Genomic DNA, 13,195 nt, shown 5'->3' on the forward strand with positions numbered 1-13,195 from the left:
CACCAAAGTAAAAAATGGATTCCAGGCTCAATTAATGATACTACCAAGTATAACTTGGCCATCAAATGTACATTGATGACATAATTATTTAAAATGTAATTTAACAATTAGTGTTACTTTAAAGATAATCATTTACTAATTTATATAATATTATATATCAAATGTACTTCAATAAAAATAATTAGTTAATTAATTTTAAAAATATAATCATGTATCATCTTATGATAAGTTCTTAGAGACATAGTTATAACTTACTTTTTATCAATTTCCTTTTTTTAATTTTATTTATTTTTTTATACAGCAGGTTATTAGTTATCTATTTTATACATATTAGTGTATATATGTCAACCCCAATCTCCCAATTCATCACACCACCGCCACCCCCCGCCACTTACTTTTTAAATTTCACTAAATTTTACTAATATGATCTGCGATATAGATTAGTATTTGACATACAATATACCATTTGGAAGAAAAAGCCCTTAAACTTGTAATTTCACTAACTTTTATTAGTCTGCAAACCTTGAAGTATCAGAGACAATCATCAAAATCTCCAGGGCTTCCCTGGTGGCACAGTGGTTGAGAGTCCGCCTGCCGATGCAGGGGACACGGGTTCGTGCCCCGGTCCGGGAAGATCCTACATGCCGCGGAGCGGCTGGGCCCGTGAGCCATGGCCACTGAGCCTGCGCGTCCGGAGCCTGTGCTCCGCAACGGGAGAGGCCACTACAGTGAGAGGCCCGCGTACGGCAAAAAAAAAAAAAAATCTCCAGCACCTGGACACGTAATCACTTGATTACTTTTTTCAGTTGTTCGCTTTATTCTGGGTGCAAAATGGAAAAAGTAATGAACAAATGATCATTAGGTACTCTTTGACCACGAGAGTGTAATGACATGTTGCTCGTCAAGAAAATCTTCTTCCTCCTCATCCGTACTGCTTTCAGAAACTGTCAGCAAGGACTGGATTTCAGTATCTTTTTCAGAAGAGCTGGAAATACATGAAAAGATCAATACACAATATACAGAACCAGGTTTCAACTCTTCATTTATCTTCTGATCAATACTATACACGCTGAAGTCATCGGAGGCAGGCAGATGTGAGGGGGCTGTCTTAGACTGAGACCATAATTTTTGATGTGCCCAATACACAAAGCCTCCTTGTAGTGAGAGATCCCCATCATTCTCCCTCTCCCAAGAAATAAAGCCACAGTGGAACCAAGGAGAGATTTTATGGTCTCTTGTTGTGTCGTTCATTGATGATTCAGAAGGTACTTCACAAACTTACAGAGCCTCCGGGTCATCGTTAAGAACATTCATCATTACATTGGCTCTTTAACAGAATCCCAGTGAATAGACTGCCAGATAAATCACCTCTTTTGGGTGCGGTAAATGAGGACTATGTGGATAGCCAGTCAAGATATGCCAAAGCCAAAATTCAGAACAGCAATTATATAGTTATTTTATTTTATGGTGGAAAGGAACTCGTGGAAACTCTAGTGTGTTGCTGTCTGAAATTTGGGGAAAGACGTAGAATGGGGGAACAGAGAGGAGCCTGCATAGTTCAGATATTTTGGTCCAAGTTATCTAGAATTTCAGCCGATGTATGCTACTAAATAATATATAATAGTTCACCCTGTGACAGATAGAACTCTTCTTTGGATTTTATGCCTAACACAGGCTAAACCAGCATTTCCTAAACTCTTGTTGGTGGACCAGTTCATATCTAACTGTGATTAAAAAAAAAAAAAAAAAAAAAGTTTTCACTGGCCTGAGAAAAGAAGGACAAGGTAATAACTTTTTCATGAAATTTTTCATTTTAAAGAACTGTGCTTTATTCTATTAGTATATTCTCTTTATATTTAGTACTAAATGTCTTTCCTTTTATGAAATGGTGGTGAGAGCATGAAGTTGGTTTGGTTACTTTGTTCTTAATGACTTTTTTAGGGAAAAAATAGCAACTTTACATGATCCCTTAAAAAAATATATTCGTGGTGTTAGAAATGCAAAAATCCTCGGACCACAGCTAAATGATTTCCTCCTTCAGAAAGACAAAGTAATGGACTCTTGATTCCCTTTTACTGCAATATTAGACTTCAACCAATCAAAGGAATTTACAATTCAAGGGATTTTTATTTTACATTTATCTCAGTCTTTTTAGAAGAATCCCTCTTCCTTTTTCAGGGAATTCCAGTATGTCAAAAGTAGCCTGATATGATAGACTACTTTTCTGAAGATTTATTAGTATAACCCATGTTCCTTATAAACAGATCACCATCTCTAAATAAATGTTCTTATGTAAGGAAACAATGAAGTTATACAGATTAAAATATGCTATCATTAATGATCTAGGCTTGATTTCAAGGAGACTTCTCAATATTCCATTCTATACATTGAGTAAGAGGCTATTAACGCAAAGTGTTGAAATTCAGTAAGTTAATGAATGCAAGCAAGGCAACTGTTTTTCAATATAAGAAGAAATGCTGAAGGATTATTAAATTCCAAATGTTTTTTCATTTTCCTGACACACATTGTGCAGCAGAGAATTATCTCTTCACGTTAAAGTAAGAACTTCATAAGCCTTTCACTAAATCCTGATAATAGGTCAGCAAAGGACCTAAACATTTTACAAAGAATGGACATATAAAGTACACACATGAGGACAATCTTTCTTTTTGTAGTAAAGATAACGAGGTGGGGCTTGTCAAAAATTTTATTATGCACTGTCTGTACATATAAGCTGCAGATTTAACCTACCTCTGTTCCTCAACTCCACATGGGTCCCTCGCACGTGAGCTCTTACGGAAATTCTGGGTAGTCTGACTTGTATTCAGCGAATGGTTGTTGAAGGCTGATAACTCTTCTGACGTTAGGCTGTAAAGTTTTTCTGAAGGATCTGAAATATTTTATTTCATGCATTCTCAACACATAAATTCAAGAAACACATGTACAGCATATGGTGCTGGAAGTTTACTCAAAGTAAACTACAAGCAGTACAAAGACGGTCAGTACAGATTTTCAATCACCTCAACTTTTTAGTATTGGTGGGGTGGGCTGAACGTGAGGTATGTTTGATCTGAGATTCCAAATGAGGGCATGGGTATCGTCACGTTAATCACACTGATTTATTTTTAGCAAATTTCCCAATTTTTTCAGCTTTTTTGAGATACAATTGACATGTAACATTGTGTAAGTTTAAGGTATAAAACAATGTGTTGATTAGAGACACAAATATTGTAAAATGATTACCACCATAGTGTTAGTTTATACCTCCATCATTCCACATAACTCCCATTTCTTTTTTGTGGTGAGAACATTTAAGATCTCCTCTCCTAGCAACTTTCAAGTATACAATACAGTATTACTAACTATAATCACTATGCTGTACATTAGATCCCCAGGAGTTATTCATCTTATAACTTATTCATCTTATAAGTTTATACTGTTTGACTAACATCTCCCCATTTCTCCCACTATCCTCTCCTGGTAACCACCACTTTTCTCTGTTTCTATGATTTTGGCTTTTTCTGGGTCCACACAGAAGTGATATTTGTATAGTTTTGGATAGTGTAGTATAGACAGTATTTGCCTTCCTCTATCTGACTTACTTTACCCAGCCACATTGATTTTTTAGTATACGAATTTTGATTTTTTGACATTTTAAGTGTCAAATGCCCTGAAAATTCCCCAAATTCCAAAGAAAATCAAGTGAGCCTCTTTAAAGTTGCAATACTGGGCAACTCCTAAACTTGCCTGAATGTTAAATACTTTATTATATCTTTTTATCTTCTAAGAATTAAAAGGTTTGCCCACACACAGTCTGAGGCAATGGTTAGTCTTGGAAAAGCTACCCTTTCCTTTTAGACTCCCTTGCTTTGTTTGGGTAGGTAATAGCCATGTGTATGTGAAAGGGGTGACGGCTTAAATCGTCTTCATCTTCATGAATCTGGCCAGTGATTCAGCCTGAGTAAGGACAAACAGTACAAGCTAAATAAGCAAACATATCCTTATATGAACTACCAAAAAGTCAAGTATAGAAATAAATACAATTGCTATGTTAGGTCATAATGCCCTCGTTTTGTCATTGATAAAGTTGTAAGAGCCATCTAACTTATACATGAGGTTATGTTATGGAGACTTTTAAAACGTAAAACTACTGGCTGCTCTTCCTCCCTTCACTCTTATGAAAGCACCAAGATCAGAAGGACCAAACACCAAACTACGAGTATTATACACTTGACAAAAGATACTTTTGTGGTGGGGGGCTGGTTAGAAATAACTTGAAGTTTTTTGTGTTTTTGTTGTTGTTGTACGCGGGCCTCTCACTGTTGTGGCCTCTCCTGTTGCGGAGCACAGCCTCCGGACGCGCAGTCTCAGAGGCTATGGCTCACGGGCCCAGCCGCTCCGCGGCACGTGGGATCCTCCCAGACCGGGGCACGAACCCGCATCCCCTGCATCGGCAGGTGGACTCTCAACAACTGTGCCACCAGGGAAGCCCAACTTGAAGTTTTTAAGCAAGCAGAGCTTCCCCTACAGAAGGTAACTTAGATTATTCCTCCTGCAAGATAGAGCTCAATACATTTACGACTGAAAGTGTCCTTAAAATCCCAGTGACTTCTAAATTACAATACGTGGAGAAATTCAGTAGGCTGAGGGATAAGGCTGCGGCTCCCACCGCCACCCCAAAGCAAGCAGGACAGCTTTCCCTGGTCTCGTTTATGTTTGGGAACTCTCTATAAGATTAACTTTGAGAAAAACAAAAGATTCCTCAGCTAAAATTTTTGTCCCATCCCCACTTGCTGGAGATTAGGAAATTGAGGGCCCACCGGGGATTGATAACTTATTCAAAGTCATGTAACTACATAACAGAAGAACTGGAACTCAACCTAAGCTCTTTTAGCTCACCGAAATAATAAATCACTATGTTCCAGAATCTAATTCTTTAGCATTAGGCTACTATCTTCTCTCCTGTTTTTCCACAAGATGAAAGAAAACAGGCAGGCAAGGTCCCTTCACATACCCCGGTGGTAGAGAATGTTACCCGTGGGAAAGCAGTCAATTCAGAATTTGGAATTGGTAGAACCACAGTGCTAAAACCCAATGGTGATACTTAGATCTAAGGAATCCCACCAGGAGAGATATTCAACCTCTGTTAGGCATTTGAGTCCTAACTGAATGAGTGCAGAGCTAATTCAAATTGTGCAAATAGGATGAGACTATTTTTGTAAAATTATTCATTCTCAAAATTATATTTCAGAATACCTTGTGAAGTTAGCAGGAACAAAGGTGACATCACTTGACTTTCAAGGCAGAGAAAAATAAAACTGCTAACAAAAACCCTACTGCAGGTTAGCGTTAAAACCTAAGAGGTCAACCGTACAAAAACCTAAGTCTTCTGATTTTCCTCATACAGGACCAAGGAAGACTGCATTGATGCTTACATTGGAGATTTTACTTTATAACGGTCAAGTCAGCTGATTGTTGAGGAGTGGACTGAAATTAAATCTTTTCTATCCCTGGAGTAAGAGTGTATGTTCTCTGATCACTGAAGAATCTCTTAAATGCAATAATAAAGAACGGCCAAGGAGGAAAATGGACTAAATACGAAGTTCTACAGTGTATTTCTAAAACTCAGGTCATTTAAAACATGTACATAAAACTTTATTCTACGGGGAAATAAACACATATGAATATGGGGATATATGTATACATATAGCTGATTCACTTTGTTATACAGCAGCAACTAACACAACAATGTAAAGCAATTATACTCCAATAAAGCTGTTAAAAAAAAAAAAGAAGTAAAGAAGAAAGGCAGGACCAAAGAAACAGGTTAAAAACTTCAAAGAACAAAAACAAAGCAGACAGGCTATTTCCCAATAAGGAATTCACCACCAACAACAAAAACAAGAACTAGATACACATACAAAGGACACCCCAATGTTCGGGAGGTGTGACAACCAGGACCCTCGCCCTGTAACCTGTGAGCCTATGCCCAGCCCGCCAGCGTCTTCCTCCTCACCCACTGTCTTGCCTTCTTTATCCTCCACCCCTTCTCTCCTTTGCCTTCACTCTGCCCACACCCTCTCCCTCTCAAGTGATCACAATAGTGATTTGAAGGAAGGATTTCACACTGTTTAAGTGGCACTGTGGTCTGGTGGTAAGACAAAGGAATGTGGGGCAGACTTGCCTGGGTTTGTGCCTGGGGGCTTCTGAGCACCCAGGGGAGGCAGTTACTGCCCCATCCAGAGCCTCAGTTACTGTAGCCACACAGGGGGGACTAAAAGCAGCACCGGCCCCATCTACCTCACGGGGTAGCTGTGAAGATCAAATGGAGCAACATTTCATGGAAGAACAAACAGTGATTATTACTACTCACTGAATGGTTTCATATTCCTTACATCAGAATGTATTTAATATGTTGACTTTCACTTTTATGTGTCACTCAATTTTTTTTCCAAAATTCAGATGCCCTAAAGCAAACAGATTGCCATTCTAACCCAACTTAACCTGACTGTCTTTACAAGGGTTATCTAGTTAATTAGCTAACTATAAATCCTGATTAGCCCTTTTACAGTTTAATATCTTACTTGATGGTCAACCTTTTCATTACTCAGGAAACTACTGCCTCACTCTTTTACTTCACAGGCAGTATGGCTACATCTGCTAGTATCAGGTAGATTTTTATTCTTTCTTGTTTAAGAAAAAGTCTTTTCCTTCCTCTCTTTAATTACTTGGTTCAGTACCTTTGGGCTCGTAGAAGCATAAGATTGCCATGGAAATGTTAAGGACCACAAAAATTCTTTTTTTTTTTTTTGCGTTACGCGGGCCTCTCACTGTTGTGGCCTCTCCCGTTGCAGAGCACAGGCTCTGGACACGCAGGCTCAGTGGCCATGGCTCACGGGCCCAGCCGCTCCGCGGCATCTTCCCGGACCAGGGCACGAACCCGTGTCCTCTGCATCAGCAGGCGGACTCTCAACCACTGCACCACCAGGGGAGCCCCACAAAAACTCTTAAACCACAAATCAGAATGAGTTTAAAACAAATGAATCATTTTTACCTATTGAAAAGATGAATGCTTTACTGTGTATTATTACTGATACTTTCTCATAATGCATATCTTCTGATATTTCCAAATTCTTCAGGCTATAACAATATCCCAAAACTGAAAAAATGCCTTGGTAAGTAAATTATACTGGTATGTTGAGTTCATTAAGGGAGTGACTATAGTGTTATTTACAAAGATATTTGTGGAGGGAGTAAAAATACAGCCTGAACTATAGCTAACTATAATCCTCAAAGTGCCCAGAAAAAAACATAGTTCTAGAATAGAAACAGCTTTTATATGTTTTTGACTAAAAACTGGACTTGTGAAGTGCACCATACTTTACTGTATGTTAAAAGCACCACCCATGGGTTTCTTATATAATTTAACAGTATTTTCAGGACAGACTATGTGCTGGGCACTTAAATGTTAAAATGCATGTGTGTGTGCATGTGTGTGTGTGGAGAGAGAAAATTTTTATAAATATAATATTTAATATATACCTGTACTCAAATTCAATCACTGAACAATTTTATGATAGGGCCTATTATCATACTCATCTTTCATACATGGAAACGGATGCAGCGTGAGTTTAAGAAAGTAATTTGCCCAATGTCAAGAAGGTAGGAATTTCAGAGTTTCAGAGCTGGACCCCTGGCCCCAGAGCCTGATTCTCAACCACCTGCCTTGCTGCCCCTTGTCTCCTGATTCAGCAGGAAGTTGTATCTGCAACCTGCATACATGTGCGCACAAACACACACACACATGTGCACGTGCGCGCGCACATCCCTAGCCCCCTGCCGGCCCCACCTCCTTTTGAAATGGCTCTACTGTCAGCTTTAGCAATCAGAGTCAAAGGAGAAACTACTCAATGTATTATAGTTATTTTGTGTCTTTTCTTCTCCAGGCTCCTTGGCTCTTTTCCTAGAACTTAGGGGAAGTGGATGTGTCTATCCTAGAGCTAACAAAAAACAAGTCAGAAGGTCTGCTGCTCACAAAAAGGCAGGTTTCACAGGGGTGCGAACTCATATATATTTGCTTAAGAGTCCAATTGTGTAGCTGTGTCTGTGTGACACCAGACCTCATGAAGTTTCTCCAGAATGCACCATGGGTAGTGACATGTAGGTGGAATTTTTCTGCCCAGTGATGCTGAACAGAACACAAAAGCCTGTGCTGAATCAGTGAATTTTCTAGAGTAGGGCCTGATTGCACCATAGCATCTGTCCCCTCACTGACTGTTGGGACGATTCAGCTGATGTGCTGTCCTCTTCCTTCCTCAGCTCCAGGTGAGTGTCTCCAAAGCTGTGCACTCCTCCAAGGCCAATCTTCCCAGATAGAAAGAGAGCTGTTCCTGGGTAGAGTGTGTATAAGTGATTGCATTCTGCTCCTGAACTATCAGAAAGCCCTGGCGGTTCACAGGCTACATAGTGGGTGCTTGCTTTTATACATGAAAAGTTATGTATTCTAGTGAAAATATTGGTGTTGGAGTACGAGGAAATGAGTGACACGGAGAAAAAGTGAAGCATGTAAGGACAAACCTGACAGAGGAAATGGAAAAGCTGAGAGGTTAGAAACAAAGAAAGACCACTGTTTTTAAAATATTTCATTTGTAAATAATGGAACTTATCAATTTATCAAAATAAAAAACCTTTCACCTTCTGATATAAAATTGTATGATTATCCTTTTGATCCAGTTCAGACCTGACACGCTTCATTTTAGAATTGGCTTTTAATGTGAGAATTACCTCCAAGGATATTTCCATTTGATTCTTAGTAATGTGGAGTCAGGCAAATGAATGACAGGTAAAGATGGACCACAATCTCTCCTCCCCCAACCCCTAATGAAATGAATGGAAAAAGCAGAAAAATAAAAAATAAAATAAAATCATAAAAAGAACCAAAGGAAGAGGTACAAGTTCACATAATAAACTTTGACAAGGGACAACCAAAGGAATAAACAGAAGATTCATTCAGGTATAGCTGGGGGCTACTGCTGTCCACCCCCTCCCCTCCCCACCCAGTAAGCACACAAACTAGTAACAGGAAGAGGAGAGTCATCTAAGGTGCTGACAAGTCTCACTAATACCACACGGATTTAGAGAAAAGTGGGTGAAGGGGAAGTAAGGAGAAAACATTATAAATATTTTCAAGCCCTAAAACATCCACCAGAAGATCTCAGCAGAGGCAAGAAAACTGCAAACTTGCAGGTGTCCCCCCAGGGACAGAATACACTTGAAATCAGGTCCAGTAAAGTTTGGTGTTTAATAAAATCCAGAAAAAAAGACAAAAGAGCCCAGATCCTCCAACAAAAGAGGTTAAACTCCCCAGTCCTTCATGTATCCTTCCTGTGCCTTTGAGCCAGCAGGATACAGAAAAGAGTACAACAGCCAACCCCCAAATAGTAGCTCCAAAGAGAAGATTAACACATCTCAGTACAGGTGGAGAGAGTTTCAGGGAGAATGCAGTCTCACTATATCAGAAAAGACAGAAGATATGAGCAAAGCCACCCACAATGCATGTGAGCAAGTAAGATACATGGAACTGACAGCAACTAGTTATGCAAACAAACTGGAATCCAAGAATCCACAGCACACAAAGAATGATTAAATGAAAGACCAATCTGGTAGATGACAGATCAAGACCATAACAAAATTCCCCCATAAGTCCTTGCGCTACAGAAGAAATAATGAAAATGACATTTTGAAAAAGAATAAAACTAATATCAAAGATCAAACAACAACATGTCAGACATCAAAAAGGATAATAAATTAAATGATCACTTGTTCCTGGACTGGATCTTGCACCAGAAAAAAACAAGCTATAATGAACATCACTGAGGCAATTTGAAAACATTAGATACGCACTGTGGATTAGAGAATTATAGTGCATCATTGTTAGATTTCCTGATTTTGATCATTGTGCCCTGGTTATATAAGAAAATGTTGTTGTTCGTGGAAAATACACTGAAGTATTTTTTAGAAAAGGGTCATGATGTTCATAACTTCTCAAATGGTTCAGAAACAGGGTTGTGTTTGTGTGTACATATACGCAAATGAGGTAAGAGACAAACAGGTGGTGAACTGGGTAAAGTGTATATGGCAGTTCCTTGTACTATTCTTGTGTTCTTGCCAATTATCTGTAAATCTGAAATTATATCAAAGTAAAAATTACCAAAAATAGTCAAAGCAATACCTGTAAAGGGCTAATTTATTAAGTCAATCAATAAAGAATGGACTAAAACCAGCTGAAAATTGAAATTCTGACATAGAAGATGTCAGTAAATGCAAAGGAAGATAAAAACAGGTTAAAACAGTTGAAGAAAATGTAAGATCCAACATAAACAAAACAGGTCTCAGCAGGAGAAAGCCAAATGGAACAGAAAAGCAACTCAAATATACAATAGCAGACAATTTCTCTGAAAATAAGGAGGAGCTTAAGCGCTTTAAGAATGCTGAATTACTGGGCTTCCCTGGTGGCGCAGTGGTTGAGAATCAGCCTGCTGATGCAGGGGACATGGGTTCGTGCCCCGGTCCGGGAAGATCTCACATGCCACAGAGCGGCTGGGCCCATGAGCCATGGCCACTGAGCCTGTGCGTCCAGAGCCTGTGCTCCGCAACGGGAGAGGCCATGACAGTGAGAGGCCCGCGTACTGGGAAAAAAAAAAAAAAGATTGAACAGCTCACTTCTCAAAGTGTGTTGGGCAATGGCTTTTATAAAGCAACAGAGATTAGCCACTCACTGAGTTTGTAGGAAGGAGAAAAAACAATTTTTTTATGTCCGCATGAAGGATGAAGGTCCTTAAGCCACAATTTAACTGTGTATTATGTGAGCTAAGGGGACTATCTCTGATATGTCTGGGCACCCACATGTTTTATAACATTTTCAGGGTGACATCGGGGGATAGTCAAGACAACAGACACAAAGGTTGATGGTTAAAAGAGAAGGGAAAGGCTTGTTTTCTTGGAGGATGATATGAAGAATCAGGTGGAAGGCAGAGTTAATGTTGTCTATGGTGAAAAAATAGCATTACCTGCAGGATTTCTCAGTGCATTTAATTCTTTTTCCAAACTGTCTAAGGTTTGTTGATCAGCAGTGTCGTCTAAGAAAGGCTCGTCATGGTCAGTATCATCAATATATTCAATTTCTGAAATTTCAGAAGCAGCTCTAGAGAGTGATCGAGCAGCTGTATTTCTTGACCAGGGATGAGAAGAGGAAAGGCGGCTGGAACTTCTTTTCACAGAGTTGCAAAGTGGTAAATTTGCTGTTGAAGGTCTCTGTGATGTCCAGCCTAAAATAAAAAAAATTTAAATCAACTGTTTTTAAAATTCTGAATGAGTGCTTAAAGATACAAAAGACCAGTCCCCTGAACTTAGAACAGCTAAATTCATGCAACAGAGTTTATGAGAAAATGAACTTTAGATTATCATCCATTTTGGTTTACCTCAATTTGTGAATCCCGAATTACTTTTCCTATGTCATAAAGAACACTTCTGGGTTATTCTTCCCAAATTTTTTCTACATTCAGAGAAAGGCAAGCTAATTTTAATATTAACTAAAACAAAACATCTGTAAACCCAGTCAATTCCACAACAATTCAACACCCCAATCTTATCATCTATCCCATAGCCAACCACTGTGCCCTGTATCTTCAATTCTAGGACAATGCCACACTGTGCCTTGTAAGAGGATAGGATAAACATGGTATCACTTCCTAGTGGACCAATTTTATTTGATGGTGTGTAACATTCTTCTATTAAAACAGATATGGAGACAAAATAGACCAGTATGCAAAATCTTTTAGAAAAACACAGGCTTTAAAGAAATTGAGAACACATCTCTAATTTTGCTAAACATGAGTTCACTCTCAGCCACTTTATAGGGTGCTTCAGTGGAAAAGTTCCAGAAGCACAGGTCTGAGTCAGGTTATCACTTTGTTCCAGTAGGGTAGTGACCACTTTATCTTGATCTATTTCAAAGGTTGACTTAGTTGGTTTCTTCAATATGTGTGTTTCTTTCATAGTAGGAAAACATAATCCGTTCAAAACATACTAACAGAGCATAACTATATATCATTTGGTACTGCTCACAAGGTTCTTTAAAAAAGGCCAAGGGAATGAATATTCAAGACATAAATTTGGAAATGCATAGTGCAGGTATATTTTTAATATCCTGAATCATTGTTCTGATTTAGATAAATATAGCTAGCTAGTGGGAAGCAGCCGCATAGCAAAGGGAGATCAGCTCGGTGCTTTGTGACCGCCTGGAGGGGTGGGATAGGGAGGGTGGGAGGGAGGGAGACGCAAGAGGGAAGAGATATGGGAACATATGTATATGTATAACTGATTCACTTTGTTATAAAGCAGAAACTAACACACCATTGTAAAGCAATTATACTCCAATAAAGTATATATGAAGCAATTATATGCCAATAAAGATGTAAAATATATATATTAAATGTAAATAATTTATAAGATAATCTTGCATTCCCTTAATATAAATTGCCTTTGTGTAAAATATTGGATTCTTTAAAGAAGTGCTATTGTCATTATCATAAAAGTCATGATTTGACTTAACATATGCCATATAACATTATGCCCACTCTATTGACTCAAAGGAAAATGTAAGATTTAGAAGGGTGGCTACAGGTAATTGTCATGTATTAAACGGTTAATGATTATGGAGTTTGTCTTTTATTTTTAACTTAAAAGATCTATTTTGAAGATAGCTACTACCCTAAGAAGAATCTTAATGCAGTATGTAATTATTTAAGCAATTAAAACTGACTAAGGTAAGTCCCAAAGGGCACCAATTTTAATGAACATTTCAGAAATCAATTTTGAAAACAATTTTTGTGGGAGTGAAATTGTGAATAAATTAAGATTCTGACCTTTTTGTGTCTATTTGTGCTCAGAGACAATTCTGAAGAAAAATAACTGACAAAAACGTGCCTATGTTTTTTAAAAAATAAATGTAAATATCCCTAAGATTTATTTTAATGACTAGAATTTGGAAATGATTTTACCTGTAATATGTAAGGAATCAATATTTTATTTATAGCCATCAAGAAAAACAAACTTGCCATTCCCAAGAGTGAAGCAGGAACAGTAATGGTGGAAGTAAAGGTCAGAGAGTATAACAGTAATTCAGCTATATAAA

The 13,195-nt window shown here is 38.3% G+C and overlaps 1 protein-coding gene across 2 annotated transcripts in view; it reads right to left on the bottom strand.

Moving 5' to 3' along the window:
- Positions 1 to 858: 858 nt before the first annotated feature.
- ZBBX (zinc finger B-box domain containing) overlaps positions 859 to 13,195 on the bottom strand; it is a gene marked incomplete at both ends in the record, with an annotated part of 104,919 nt that continues 92,582 nt past the window's right edge. For both annotated transcript variants that reach the window (XM_082654160.1, XM_082654159.1), the window contains 3 exons: positions 859 to 985; positions 2,752 to 2,890; positions 11,070 to 11,327. In XM_082654160.1, the coding sequence (XP_082510286.1) occupies positions 859 to 985; positions 2,752 to 2,890; positions 11,070 to 11,327 (524 nt within the window). The remainder of the gene's footprint in view (positions 986 to 2,751; positions 2,891 to 11,069; positions 11,328 to 13,195) is intronic.

This window comes from Grampus griseus, assembly GCF_964374135.1.
Source record: "Grampus griseus genome assembly, chromosome: 5".
Classification (NCBI taxonomy): Eukaryota; Metazoa; Chordata; class Mammalia; order Artiodactyla; family Delphinidae; genus Grampus; species Grampus griseus.